Source organism: Populus alba, chromosome 13 (genome assembly GCF_005239225.2).
Source record: "Populus alba chromosome 13, ASM523922v2, whole genome shotgun sequence".
In the NCBI taxonomy this organism is placed as follows: Eukaryota; Viridiplantae; Streptophyta; class Magnoliopsida; order Malpighiales; family Salicaceae; genus Populus; species Populus alba.
This window is the reverse complement of record NC_133296.1, coordinates 1,876,808-1,890,681: the sequence shown is the minus strand read 5'-3', so window position 1 is coordinate 1,890,681 and position 13,874 is coordinate 1,876,808. Positions and strand designations below refer to the sequence as shown.

Genomic DNA, 13,874 nt, shown 5'->3' with positions numbered 1-13,874 from the left:
TTTTTTTAAAATTATTTTATTTGATATAGTTGTTGTCCAAATTTTTTTCATTTTTTAGCAGCAGCTGAGGTGCCAACGAAATTAGGGATTCGATGGTGAACAAGTCTGGGGTTCTAAGAAATGTTTTGGGCCTTCATCAAATCCCAAATTCTCTTTCGGATGATCCATTTACAAGCTTTGGGGCCATCCTCTGGACTCGTATCCATCTCTCTTGTGTTTTGAATTTTGAAACAATGGAGACGAGGAGGATGTTTTATGTAGTATTTGAATTTTGAAACAATGGAGACGAGGAGGACATGACGGTCACCGTGATTTTCTATTTTTTTTTTAATTTGATCCATTGGTACTGGCTTTATTCATGATTTTAGTTGATAGTTAAGTTTTAGATATCTTGGTTCTGGGATCGTGTAATATTGAGAGAGATTTAAGGAGCTCGGTTAATGTTTAATTTTGAAAAATAATATAAAATTCAATTGATATAGAATAATTAAGTGTTGAGAGACAAAATTAAAACCAAAACAAATATGGAAACTAAGATAAACAAGTGGGTAAACAGGCTAAAATGTGTGGGAGATGCTTGTCATGTTTGGTGATGCATGTGGTATCTTCATGAGATCACACGTTTATTTTTGTTGTGTTGTTGAAGCAATGCAAAGCGGCTTTTTTATTGGGTCAACACGTGATGGTGGCAGAATGATAGTTTGGCATAGACAACCCTTTTTTTCTTCTTGTACCTTTTTTTCTCTCTCGTTTCCTTAAAATTCAAGCTAGCCCTGTCAAAATTAAATGTGTCTTGTCATTTTATTTTATATCAAATTTGATCCTTAGTTTTTTTATTACTATTTATTTTGGTTTAAGTTCTTTTTATTTGATTTTTTCCTTCAATTTATTCCATAGGTTTTGGTTTTATTTGATTTTTATATCAAATTTGATTTTTATTCTTTTGAATGCTATATATTGTATTTGAATAATTTTTTATTTTCATCCCCCAACATTTGATTTTATTTATTTTTATGTCAAATTTGGTCATAATTCTTTTAATTGATATTTATTTTATTTTGAATTATTTTTATTGATTTTTTTTCTCAATTTTATTATACTTCATGAGTTTTCAAGTTTACCTTCTATGTGATAATCTCAATCTTATGACATAGGGTCACGGGTTTGGAATGTTAGGCCCGAGCTGATTTTTATGTTTTTAGATCATTTACTATAAATGATGTTTTTAAATTTCATCATTTAGTATTACGTTAGTTAGAAATTAAGCTTTATGATTTTATTTTTTCATTTTTTTTTATAAGAGGTTATCTCGATCTCATATTCTGGGTTGCGAGTTTGACGGGTTAACTCATATCGACACGAGTCTTTTTTCATGGCTTTTTTAAAGTTTTACTCTTCAACATTATATTGGTTTGAGAATTGAAGTTTGTAGCCTTTTCATTTTTTTATCTGCAAGGTTATCTCACGACTAGGTTGCAAATTTGGCTAACTCAAGTAAACTTTAGCTTTTTTAAAATAAAAAAATTTCAATTTCGTCCTTCAACATTTTATTTGCTGACAATTAAAATTTGATTTTTTTTTTCTATAAGGTTATCTTATTGTCATTATTTTTTTGGTTTGTTATAAAATAAAATCATTAAGATTTTTTAAGAATATTAGATGGATATATTTCCATGTTACTGTCATTTATTTCAATCAATCATAGTCATTTTTTTAGCTTGTTAATTTACAATTATTTCCTTTTTTTAGTTAAATTATTAAATTAATTGAGCTTAGTGAACCCAATCGAGAAAATAACCTAGATCTTAAATTTTTTTGTCTCTTTTAAAAATGCTAGCATCAAGCATCTTTTTTTATGTTAGGAATTTTTTTGTTTAGGCCACGGTATAACACAAGCTATCAATCTAGTTATCTATTATATCAAAGGAACTGGAGTAAAACCCCAACTCTATCACTATTCATGTAAACAATGAAGGAGTTGCTCTTTTTTTTCTTTTTTTTTTTTAATTCCATCTTTCATTTTTTTCTTTTGATTTGACATTTTTTTTTCTTTTCTAATTTTATTATTCAATATTCATTGATTTTGAATTATTTTTTATAAAGTTATCACAATCTCAAATAAATACCCTAATATTTGGTTGAGTCTTAGTTTTGTGGACACCTATTTTTGTTATCATATCATTAAGTAAAAATAGAAAAAAAAAAAAAAAAACAGAGCTGTTAAACTCGATGTAGTCCATGATCCATATCGTGGGTTTGGGTTAAGTCGCAAAGTTTAGATCACTCCAATATATCATCGTCTCAGTATTAAAAAAAAAAAATGTTATCCTGATTGGATCATATTATGACAACTTTTATGCATGTTAATCTTAAACCTATGTTAGATAAGAGTTGAGTCGAGATGTTAAAGGTTGACCTGTTTGGCTAGGCTTTTTTTTTTTCCTTAAAAAATTTCATTTTCCAATTTTTTTTTCTATTTTGATCTAATCCTTTTTGTCTTTATTTTTATCCTTTAACATTTGATTATTTTGAATTTGTTTTAGTTTGCTTTCTATAAAGTTATTGCAGTCTCTAACAAATATTATAGAATTTGATTAGTGCTCATTTTCATGAGTGTCATTTTTTATTATCATATAATCGAGTAAAAAATAGTTAAAAAACAAAGTTTTTAACTCCAATGAAGTCCATAATTTAGGTCACGGGTTTGACATATAAAATCGTGAAGCTTGGGCCGATGTAATAATCATCGTCTTGGTATTAAAAAAAATACCATCTTGAATTTTGTGTTAAAGCCAAATCATGTTTTTCCTGATCATTTAAGGTTTTTTTTAACCCATCAAATCAACTAGATCTTGTTAGGACAACTCTCAAATAATTAATTTTAAAATCAGGCTAGATAAAAAGTCAAGTTAAAGATCTTAAGATTAATATATTGAATCGAGTTTAATAATGGTATCAAATATTTTTATATGGCTTGAATGTTTTTTTTAACGTTTAAATTGTTTTTACTCAACTCCAGTATATTGCAATCATTAAACAAGTCAATCATCTCCATCCAAATTAAAATGATTTTTTTTTAAAGAAAATCAGGATTAGATCTATTTACAAAATGGGCCTTGCCCAATTTCTTTAAAATCTAGGCCAAACCCATTCAAAATTGAATGAAATCAAAACATAGACCCAACTCATGAATACCTTCTAACTAGGGTTTAGCCTCCTTGCTTTCCACAAATCTCCATGAAAACGCCTACTTCCCCTGAAAATCTAGACACTTCCATACCCACTCAAAACACCCCTAATAAAAATGGTGCAAAAGTGTAAAAAAAAAAAATTGCTAAGACTGCGAGATACAAGAGATAATTGGGGGCAACCAAAAATTTCACAAAAGCAGAGGGGCCTCTACCTCTAACTTCTCTCTCCCTCTCTTTCCATCCTCTCTCCCTTCCCTCCCCTTCTCCCCCCAAAAATTTCACCCTCTTCCCGCTGTCTTTTCCCTCTCTATTTATCAAAAAATTCAAAATACCCTCACGTATTAAGTGAGTTCTTTTCTTCTATTTCTCCCCTGTATATTTTCCGCTTTCTTGCTCAACGTCTCTCTCCCTGTCCCCCCTCCCCTTCTCTTACTCTTCCAAGAATCTATTTTTGGTTACCTTGCTAGGGTTTTGGCTCGGTTTTGAAAGCTGGTTTTCGGTTTTCTGGGCTTTTTTGCATGCATGCTACTGGGTTTTGGCTTGTGAGGTATGTACCCCCTGGATCATTTGTGTTTGCAAGCTAAAGTTTGTTGTTTTGGTGTGATTGATGGTTTTCAGTGCTAAATATTTGTGGGTTTTGTGTCAAGTCTGTCTATCTAATCGTGGTTGTTCATGAAATGAGCGTTTTTCAGGGTTTTGAATGTATATTTAGGGTTTTGTTTTGGTTCAATAAGCTTGTTGGGTGCTTTTGAATTTCTTTGGCTAACGCTTTAACACTTTATTCAATGTTTATTGGATTTTCATTTCTAGTTTGTGGGCAAGAGAGTTTTTAGATTTAGAAATCTAGCCTGAAGAGAGTTTATGTTTGGTGAATCTGAAATATGATTATGACATGTTCTTTCTTTCTTTCTTTCTTTCTTTTTTCTGTGCGTTTTTAAGTTTTCTGTTTAGAAGGCCTTAAAATGGACTGCTGTATTTTTTTTTTGGGAATGGGCGAATGCTTTTGATTAATTTTGTTATATCTTGATGTGGGTTTCTGGTTTTGAATTCTATTGTTTAATCTCCTGGGGTCAGTTAGATTGCTGTTTTTATTTGTGGAGGGATTCTGGTGCTTTCTGTTTAAGTTTGATTGCTATTTTGAAGAGCATTTTGGTGGTTATTCAAATGTCAAGTGATTATTCTTTGTTGTCAGATTACATGTAATTTGTTGTTACTGGACGTGGATCCGGTGGGAAATTTGGACTAAATATATCTGGTCTGTATTAATGCAGCTTGAAGATTTTGGATGATGGCTGGAGGTTGGAAAGACAGGGGAAAAACTGTTGCCTAGTTTTTCTGAGTGTGATATTAGCAAGCGCGTCTGAGTTACTGGTCTTGGATTTCAACCAACCATGGAATGCAACAAAGATGAGGCCATCAGAGCAAAGGATATTGCAGATAGGAAAATGCAAAATGGTGATTTTGAAGGTGCAAGGAAGATTGCATTGAAGGCGCGTCAACTCTACCCTGAACTAGATAATATTTCCCAAATGTTGGCAGTCTGTGAGGTTCATTGCTCTGCACAAAACAAATTAAATGGGTCAGATATGGATTGGTATGGAATTCTCCAGATCGAGCGCTTTTCTGATGAGGCAGTCATCAAGAAGCAATACAGAAAGTTTGCGCTTACGCTTCATCCTGACAAGAACAAGTTTGCTGGTGCAGAGGCAGCTTTCAAGCTGATTGGTGAAGCTAATAGGGTGCTTACAGATCCAGCCAAGCGTTCTTTGTATGATATCAAGTGTAGAGGTTCATTGAGACCTGCTGCACCAAAGCCAACATCCCATAAGACAAATTGGAATTCCATTAGCAAGAAGCAGCATGAGGCTAACAAGTTTTCTAGTGCTCCACAGCGGCCAACATTCTGGACGTGCTGTTCCTCTTGTAATATGAGGTACCAGTACTTCAAAGAGCTTCAGAATAAAACTCTGCGCTGTCAAAATTGCCAGAATTCTTTCATTGCTGTCAATTTGTATATCCATGGTGTGCCATGTGGATCACCCTGGAGTCAATTCCCCAATCAGAATGGAGTTCCAAATCAAGGGCCTTCTAAAGTTGCTCCACAAAGTAACAGTGGAAACCCTTCTGGTGCTAGTTTTCCAGACAGGTTTAGATCAGTTGACATTGGTGGGAGTTCTAAACTGAATGAGGTGAAAGCAGGAAATAACATGAAAAATTGTGGTGGTTCTAAACCATCACAGAAAGCCAACGGGTATGTGAATGTGGGAGTACAAGCAGGGAAAGGTGTTCCTACCAAACCCAAAGATTTGGGAAGTTCAAAAGTTGCAAGCAGGAAGAGAGGAAAACAGTCTCAAGTAGAATCTGGCGAGAGTTTTGTAACAGCAAGCAGTGATGAAGATGTGGCTGTTCAAGAAAATCACAGTACTATTTCTGGACAGAACTCAGGATCCTGTGGAGGTAATCAACCTAGGAGATCTTCAAGGCAAAAGCATAATGTTTCTTACAAGGAAAAAATAATTGATGATGATGATTTTGTTGTCTCCTCACCAAAACGACCAAGGGTGAGTAGATCCTCTAGTGCCACTAAAGAGGAGATGATGCACGATAAAGAGCATCTTTCAGCTGCTGCTGCTGCTGCAGTGGATAGAAATAAGAAAGAGGCCAAGCAAAAGGCAAGTTCAACTCTGGAAGAAAGCTTGTCAAATCAGGAAAGGAGAACTGAAGTTTATGAGATGAAGGGGGAGGAACCATCCATGGTGGAGAAAGCAGACGCACAATCAGATAATAAAGATGGAATGCCCAAAGTTGATGACAACTCTAACGTGTTTTCAAATGAACCACTATTATCAGAGACCCTAGAGATCCCTGATCCAGATTTCAGTAATTTTGAGAATGACAAGGAAGAAAGCTGTTTTGCTGTTAATCAAGTGTGGGCTATTTATGATACAACAGATGGCATGCCAAGATTTTATGCTCGGGTCAAGAAAGTTCTCTCACCTGGTTTCAAGCTGCAGATAACTTGGCTGGAAGCTAGCTCAGATGTTGCGCATGAGAAAGACTGGTCTGACAAGGATTTGCCTGTTGCATGTGGTAAGTTTGAAAGTGGGGGCTCTCAAAGAACTGCTGATCGTGCTATGTTCTCTCATCAGGTGTGCTGTATAAATGGCAGTAGCAGAGGCAGTTATTTGATATATCCTAAAAAAGGGGAAATCTGGGCGCTCTTCAAGGGCTGGGAAATGAAATGGAGTTCTGAACCAGAAAAACATAGACCACCTTACATGTTTGAATTTGTGGAGGTCCTATCAGATTTTGATGAAAACTTCGGCATTGGGGTTGCTTATTTGCATAAAGTGAAAGGATTTGTCAGCATTTTTCAGCGAGCTGCTCATGATGGGGTTATCCAATTTTGCATTCCGCCAACTGAGCTGTACAAGTTTTCACACCAAATCCCTTCATTTAGAATGTCTGGCAGGGAAGGAGAGGGTGTACCTGCTGGGTCTTTTGAACTTGATCCTGCTTCTCTGCCTAGCAATCTTGATGACCTTGGTGATCCCATTGATACTAAGATGGAAAAGGAAAATGTGGATAGTCAATCAACTAATTCTTGGTCTCAATCTTCCAAAGGTGAACTGAAATCCACAAACAAGAAGATTTGCACGCCTAAGAAAAATGAGACAGGGCCAGAAAGAGGGAGCTCAATCCTTGGAAAATCTTCTATAGACGGAAATGTAGCTGTTGCAGGTCTATTTGCAAACAACAAGGACAGCAGGAAAGTCATAAAACCTGGCAACCTTGCCCAGTCTGGAAGAATTGATATTTCATCTCCAGCTAAAGAGAGGATTGAAACCCCTAGGAAACAGGGTAAGAGTGAACTTGCAGCTGATGCCTTGACACCTAGAAGATCTCCCAGGGATTTAAGCAAGAGAAATAGTCAAGTTAGTGCTAATCAGGATACTGAAGAGAATACTGCAGCTAACAATGATATAAGGAATGGGAAACCAAGTTTGTTGATTAAACCTGATGATAAGATGTTTGTGAAGGATGGTGGTTCAATTGGTCTCATATTAAGCCCTATATCTCCAGGTCGTAAAGTTGTAGAACTAGAAGTACAGTGCTATAATTTTGAGAGGGAAAAGTCAGAGGATAAATTTCAGCTTGATCAAATATGGGCACTTTACAGCAATGAGGATGGGCTGCCAAGGAATTATGGTCAAATCAAGGTGATTGATTCTACCCCTAATTTCAGATTGCACGTCGCAATGCTTGAAGTGTGCTGGCCTCCAAAAGATGCAACGAGGCCTGTTTGTTGTGGGACATTCAAAGTTAAAAGTGGTAAAAACAAGGTGCTCTCTGCTTCCAAATTTTCTCATCTGTTGAAAGCTCAATCCATTGGTAACAGCAGGTATGAAATTCACCCCAGAAAAGGTGAGATATGGGCACTGTATAAGACCTGGAATAGCTCTGATGGAGAATCTGACATTGTTGAAGTGCTGGAAGATAATGAGTGCAGTGTGAAAGTTGTAGTTTTGATTCGTGCTAAACTACATGAATCTGCTAATAGAAATAAACATTTTTACTGGGCTCCTAGAATCCAAAGATCAATTACCAGGGTTCTGGATATACCACGTGGCGAGTTTAGTAGATTTTCACATCAGTGTTCTGCTTTCAAGCACACTGGAAAGAAAGATAGGTGCGAAAGAAGCTATTGGGAGATTGATCCTTCATCAATTATTACTAATCCTGTAGTTTTGGTAGATTGAACTGGCAAGGAGTGCATGTTAGAGCATCCTTTTTAATCCTTAGTGTATAGGATTGCTACCCAATTACTTCCTGTGAGAAACATTAGGAAGTTAATTGGAACTTGATGAACGATGCTCTCTTCAGTTTTATGTCTGGAACCAATCATCTTAACTGTTGTTTTTTGTTGTTTCCAGATTTGTTGTAGGCTTGTAGCCTCTTTGATGAATGCTAATGAAATAGTGTTGCATATTAGGTTATATACGTTTTGTTTCCTTTAAATTCTTGTTGTATTTTGAAGCTTTGAAGAATATGATTAGAAATGCATGGCAAGTGTTTATTCTGTATAATTGCAGATCGAACTTGTTTGATGTTATAATCCTGAAGTCTATTTTCTCGATTTGATTCTGTTGCTTCCAACTGCAAAATGTTCCTGACTTGTTTTTTCCTTTCCATGTGGGCTGTTGGCATCACACTGATTTGTTGTCAGTGGAGCTTTGATCTGGCTTTCCTTCAGATGAATTTATTATTTTGGTCCCTAGTTCTTTTGTGGCTCTATCACAAACTTCATCCACTGGAGCCTACTGCTGAAGGCCTAACCGAGGAGAAAGGAACCAAAGGGAAACTTAAGAGACAATGGGCTAAATCGGGTTAGTTCATTGTGATTAACTACCATGGCCTATGTGTTTTCGCGTTTTAAATAATGTGTTTTTAAAAAAATTAATTTTTTTTATTATTTTATTAATTTTAAATTAATATGTTTTTAGTATTTTAAAATGATTTTGATGTGTTGAATGTTAAAAATAATTTTTTTAAAAAAAAAAAAACATTATTGATATATATTTTGACACAAATAATTATTTAAAAGTAACCACAACTATACTACTAAATAATCTTCATGGGTTAGACACTTAGACTCATTAGAAGGGGCTAATCGAATATTATATTGTCTTTTTATTTCACTCTTTGAACTCCTTTTGTTTTGTGATTTCTTTCATTGATATTTTGTTGTTTTGCACCTAAGCTTAATCAAAGTTAAGCACAAGTCTGAAAAGAAAATGTCTTAAAATTTATTTTAGAGCTAGATTGGGGTTTGAATGAGGTGATCTAGAGCTTGTGTGTTTCATAAGAGTTTTTTGAAAAAAATTAAATTTTATTTTATTTTTTTTCTTTACTTTAAATTAATATTTTTTTTAATATTTTTATATCATTTTAATGTGTTGATGTCAAAAATTATTTTTTAAAAAATAAAAAATATTTTATTTTAATATATTTCTAAATAAAAAATATTTTGAAAAGCAATCACAATTATATTGTTAAACAGATCTATAATTAAACTTCTTAGTCAAATAGAACACATTAAGATCATGTTTGTTTTCCCGGAAAGTAGTTTCTGGGAAATCATTTTCCAAACTTTTCTATGTTTATTTGTCATTAGAAAAGTTGGTCAACGGAAAATACTTTCCAGTCAATTTCAGTTAAAGAAAAATTTGACTTGGTTTTCAGGAAAGTGTTTTCCCTTTAACTATGTTTGTTTTCTGGAAAGTGGTTTCTGAGAAATCACTTTCCAAACTTTCTTGTGTTTGTTTGCCAATAGAAAAGTTGGTAAATGAAAAATACTTTCTAGTAAAAGAAAAATTTGACTTGGTTTTCAGGAAAGTGTTTTCCTGAAAAATTTGAGGGGAAAACACTTTCCAGAAGTTGTGAAAAAATTAGAAATGTCATTATTTGCTGATTATATCAAATTTGATCCTCAAACTTTTGATTGCTATATATATTTTGTTTTGAAATATTTATTTTTCAATTTCATCTCTTAAAATTTTATTTTTATATTAACTTTGGTCCTTATTTTTATAATTGCTATTTGCTTTTTTCCTTATTGTATTTTTATTGAAATTTTTTTATCTATCAAATTTGGTCCTTATTCTTTTAATTGTTACTTATTTTATTTGAAATAATTTATGAAATGTTGAATATTATTATTTTAATTTCTTCATCTTTCATTTTTTTTTTAATTTTTTTAGATTTAATCTCTATTATTTTTGATTATTATTTATTTTATTTGAGATAATTTATGAAATTATATATTTTTTTCAATTTCATTCTCATTCAACTTTTTAATTTGTAAGATTTGTTCATTATTATTTTAATAAACTTGAGAAAAATAAAATATTAATAAGTTATTTTCCAGCTTATTTTCCATGACATAACCAAATACTGGAAAGTGTTTTCCAACTTATTTTCCATTACACTACCAAATATCGAAAAATACTTTATCGGAATTCACTTTTGCTGGAATTCACTTTCCAAAAAAAAATTACTTTCCAGTAAACAAACAGAGCCTAAACCAACTCTAACACGGACCAGTCATCCAATGCCTTACAACATGGGCAACATTAAATAAATAAAAAGTATTAAAATCATGCTAGAAAATTATTTTGTTTTCCATTCAATTTTTAATTATTGCTTCCAAAACAATCTAACAGATAATTAAATAAGTATTTCATACATGATATTATATTTCTTTATTAATGTCCAGCATATCAATCTAGTTTTTATTTGTCATTGACAACATTTTTTATACACATAATATTTCGTTTGCTCTATTTAACCCATTGATAAAGCTTTCAATGAGTGTTTTAGATTTCTATTACCAATTAAAAATCTAACATCGTCTCCATATTATTTTTTTTACCATTAAATAAACTTTTAATTGGTCTAAGTGTAATGTTGGCACCCAGACTAGTCTTATCCAAACAAATTATGATTATTGACATGTGTGGGAGTTGGAATAATATAATGTTTGAGTTACAAAAACATCAGGACAATTTTTAAAAAAATATATGCATGACAAAAAAAAATGAATAACATGGACAAAAGCCTTCAAAGGAAAGCTGATTTTGTGCAGAATAATTTTATTTTTATAAAAAGCATGAGAGAGAGAATAGTAATATGAATTATAATTACAGAAGTTGATCTAGTTTTAATAATTTATCTATTCAAATTATAATATGAATTTCAAATTATTTTAGAGATAATTTTGATCAAATCTATATTGACTTTATATATATTTTTTAAAATTTTTGTTCAAAAACCATCGTTTTAATTAAAAAAAAATTGAAATAATATCATAACATGCAAACTAATATTCTAAATCTTAAACCCAATAACTAGGAACCTCATGGCTAAATCAAGCACACAAAACAAAAACGAAAAGGGGCATTCCGAGAATTGAACTCGGGACCTCTCGCACCCTAAGCGAGAATCATACCACTAGACCAAATGCCCAATCCTGTCAGCTTTTACAAATTTTAATATAAATAATAATAAACTTGATATTTAATGGACCGTCCATTCTCCTTCTTAACCAATCGATACCCAGTGATGTAAGTTCTCTCGCTCTCTTTGTGGAGGAATTTTCTGGCCTTCCTGACTATCCAGGTTTCTCTCTCTCATTTTTCTTGATGGTTCGTACACGTTTATATTCGACGTTTGCTTTCTATGATGCTCCTTTCTCTTGAAACAACCCCTTTCTATTAATTTATCTTTTGTTTTGCTCATTGTTTTTTTGCACTCCAACTGTTAGATAAAATGCCTACCAAATAAGAAAATCTACACTTCCCTTTTATCTCTCTCTTTCATTTCATTTCCTAACACCCCTTTGATATATAAACATGTTCACTAGTTGTTTCGTTGCTTATGTGCTTGATTCATGCTTTTCCGTTTAGTGTTGTTTTAGTTAATCAATGGTTCATTTTGTTTTGGTTAACAGGTGAATATAGAGCTAGTGAATAGTTGAGTAAGTTTTGTTGGGTCTGAGCGGAACATGTTGAAGCAAGTTTTTGGAAGGGTTTTGAACAAGGGGTTTTTTGCAAATGGAGGAGATAAGTTAAGGCCTGGGTTGTATGTGCCTAATACTGGATTCCACAACGGACAGGTATGTTACCTGTTCAAATCTTGTGTTTTTATAGATACCCATTCAGTTAATCTGATGGATTTGCGTAAATATTTGGTTATTTATCAATCACTATGGATTAATGTAACGATGAACTATCTGCATTTGAAGGGACTAGAAAAAGAAACACTAGTCTTTCAATTTGTTTTATTTGTATTGCCTATTGTTCCTTCTGTAATTTTCAAAATCAGAAGTTATAGTAGTGATCATCTTGGTGTTGGTGGAGTGAGTGGTTAAGAGACTAAGGTTCTTAGCCAGTTGAAGGGTTGAATTTAAGTTTAAAACCTAATTCCAATCCCCTTCATGGCCATCCATTTGATTTATCATGGTAATTGCGGTGCATTTGGAGTGAGGAATTGCACAGTTTGATAGTCCGTCAACTGAACAACAATGAATATGCGATGAGTATATGTAAAAGGATAAAGGTTTTTGTGAGAACTGTAATCATTGGAGAAACCAAGGGTGTTGAGTTTTAATTGCATCATTCTCATTCGCTTTGTTGTCGCTGCTTGTTGCAAGTTAGGATTGGAAAATGATGCAGCAGAGATGCCAAAGGTGTTATTCACTGAGTTCTGGTTTTCTCGTGGGAGAGTAGAGACAGTTAATTTGGTTCTTGAGTATAATTAGTAATACTCATAATATACTTCTACTACTGGTGGTGTGACCACAGGGCTTGATCCATAATAAGAAGTTTTTGCAACAAGTACAGTATTTGTATGTTCATATATCATTTAATTAAATTTGTGGATGAAAAGAAGTCAAAAGCTTTACACTATGAATCATCTATTGTCAAGGATTGAATAGATCAAGTTTTCATATGGCGATTGAATAGGGTTAAGGTTTCATATGGATCTATTTCTTTTTCTCTCCCCCTTTCTATGTACTAAAATTTTCAAGCAATACATGTTTGGAAGTTCTTTGTGACTTGAAGAACAATAATACTTGCTTCCCACGTTGGTAGACTGGAAGGGAGACAATTGTTTAGATGTCTCATGTAGGAAAGAATTCGCGATATTTGTGCACTGTGTTCTTTCGGTTAGGAAAATTCCTTCCTAATATTGCTTCCTTGCAGGCTCATTGTGCACCCAGAAGCTTTTTTGGGGTGGAAGATTTCCTTGATGATGATAACAGCAGGCCATACACGTACCAGAAAGGGAAAAAGTCAAAGAACCCAAACAAGCATTTATCATTTAAACAGCGGACTGTAGCATACATGGAGCCATTTACACTTGATGTTTTTATTTCAAAGCGTTTCGTCTCAGCATCGCTCACTCATAGAGTGACCAGTAAGCAGGTAGCAGTTGCTGGTACCAACTCTAAAGACATTAAAGCTGTGCTCAAGTCCCGCTCAGACATTCCTGCATGTTTAGCCGTTGGACAAATCTTAGCTGATAGAGCAAGAGAAGCTGATGTATATACTGCCTCTTATACTCCGAGGGAAAGGGACAAGTTTGAAGGAAAGATAAGAGCAGTGGTTCAGTCTCTCATTGATAATGGGATTGATGTTAAAATTTATCTTGACTGAACAGGTCACATCTGTTTTTGATATTACTCGTATTGAATTGTTGGAATATGGTGTTTGTAACTTTGTGAATATAAAGGATATGATCACCATAAGTTTTGGCTCTGAGAATTGAAAGAAGTGAATGTGCTGCTCTTGACAAAGTGCTTATCTATGAAACTTAGAAGCAGGCAGTTGATCATACAACAAAAATGTCAATGATTCGCATCCAGCTTTTCTGTGTAATTTTGTGATCTGCTGTAGTCTTATTTTCATTTTTTTTTTCTTTTTTTGGCTTAGAGCTTCTTACCATCCGATGATTTAACTCTTCTATGTTCTTATTCATGCTTCTACATCATACCAAAACAAAAAATTGTACTCGTGACCATGTTATAAAATCTGTCCATGGCAGGTCGATCTGGAAACCAGCATGTAAGGTGTTAATGTTGATTTTAGTTTTTTTTTTCAAAAAAAAAAAACATTGAAACGT

General features: G+C 33.4%; 2 protein-coding genes and 1 non-coding gene across 3 annotated transcripts; 2 read left to right on the top strand and 1 right to left on the bottom strand.

The window, feature by feature from the left end:
- The first annotated feature begins 3,211 nt into the window (after positions 1-3,211).
- LOC118053228 (uncharacterized) lies at positions 3,212-8,188 on the top strand. The gene is made up of 2 exons (XM_073403975.1): positions 3,212-3,738; positions 4,463-8,188. Exon 2 carries the CDS (start codon positions 4,583-4,585, stop codon positions 7,949-7,951), a length of 3,369 nt encoding a protein of 1,122 aa, XP_073260076.1. The 5' UTR covers positions 3,212-3,738; positions 4,463-4,582; the 3' UTR covers positions 7,952-8,188.
- Positions 8,189-11,144: 2,956 nt separating this feature from the next.
- On the bottom strand, positions 11,145-11,216 carry TRNAP-AGG (transfer RNA proline (anticodon AGG)). The gene has a single exon. It is a non-coding gene; the product is annotated as a tRNA-Pro (tRNA).
- A 56-nt stretch (positions 11,217-11,272) lies between these two features.
- LOC118053229 (uncharacterized) lies at positions 11,273-13,670 on the top strand. Its single transcript, XM_035064419.2, has 3 exons — positions 11,273-11,369; positions 11,701-11,865; positions 12,956-13,670. The coding sequence occupies exons 2-3, from the start codon at positions 11,755-11,757 to the stop codon at positions 13,406-13,408; spliced, it is 564 nt and encodes a 187-aa protein (XP_034920310.1). The 5' UTR covers positions 11,273-11,369; positions 11,701-11,754; the 3' UTR covers positions 13,409-13,670.
- Positions 13,671-13,874: the final 204 nt, after the last annotated feature.

Bases quoted from the DNA above. Each gene is read 5' to 3' on its own strand.
- LOC118053228 (XM_073403975.1), top strand. From the start codon at position 4,583: ATGGAATGCAACAAAGATGAGGCCATCAGAGCAAAGGATATTGCAGAT.
- LOC118053229 (XM_035064419.2), top strand. From the start codon at position 11,755: ATGTTGAAGCAAGTTTTTGGAAGGGTTTTGAACAAGGGGTTTTTTGCA. The intron at 11,866-12,955 runs GTATGTTACCTG...GCTTCCTTGCAG, and splicing joins CTGGATTCCACAACGGACAG to GCTCATTGTGCACCCAGAAG.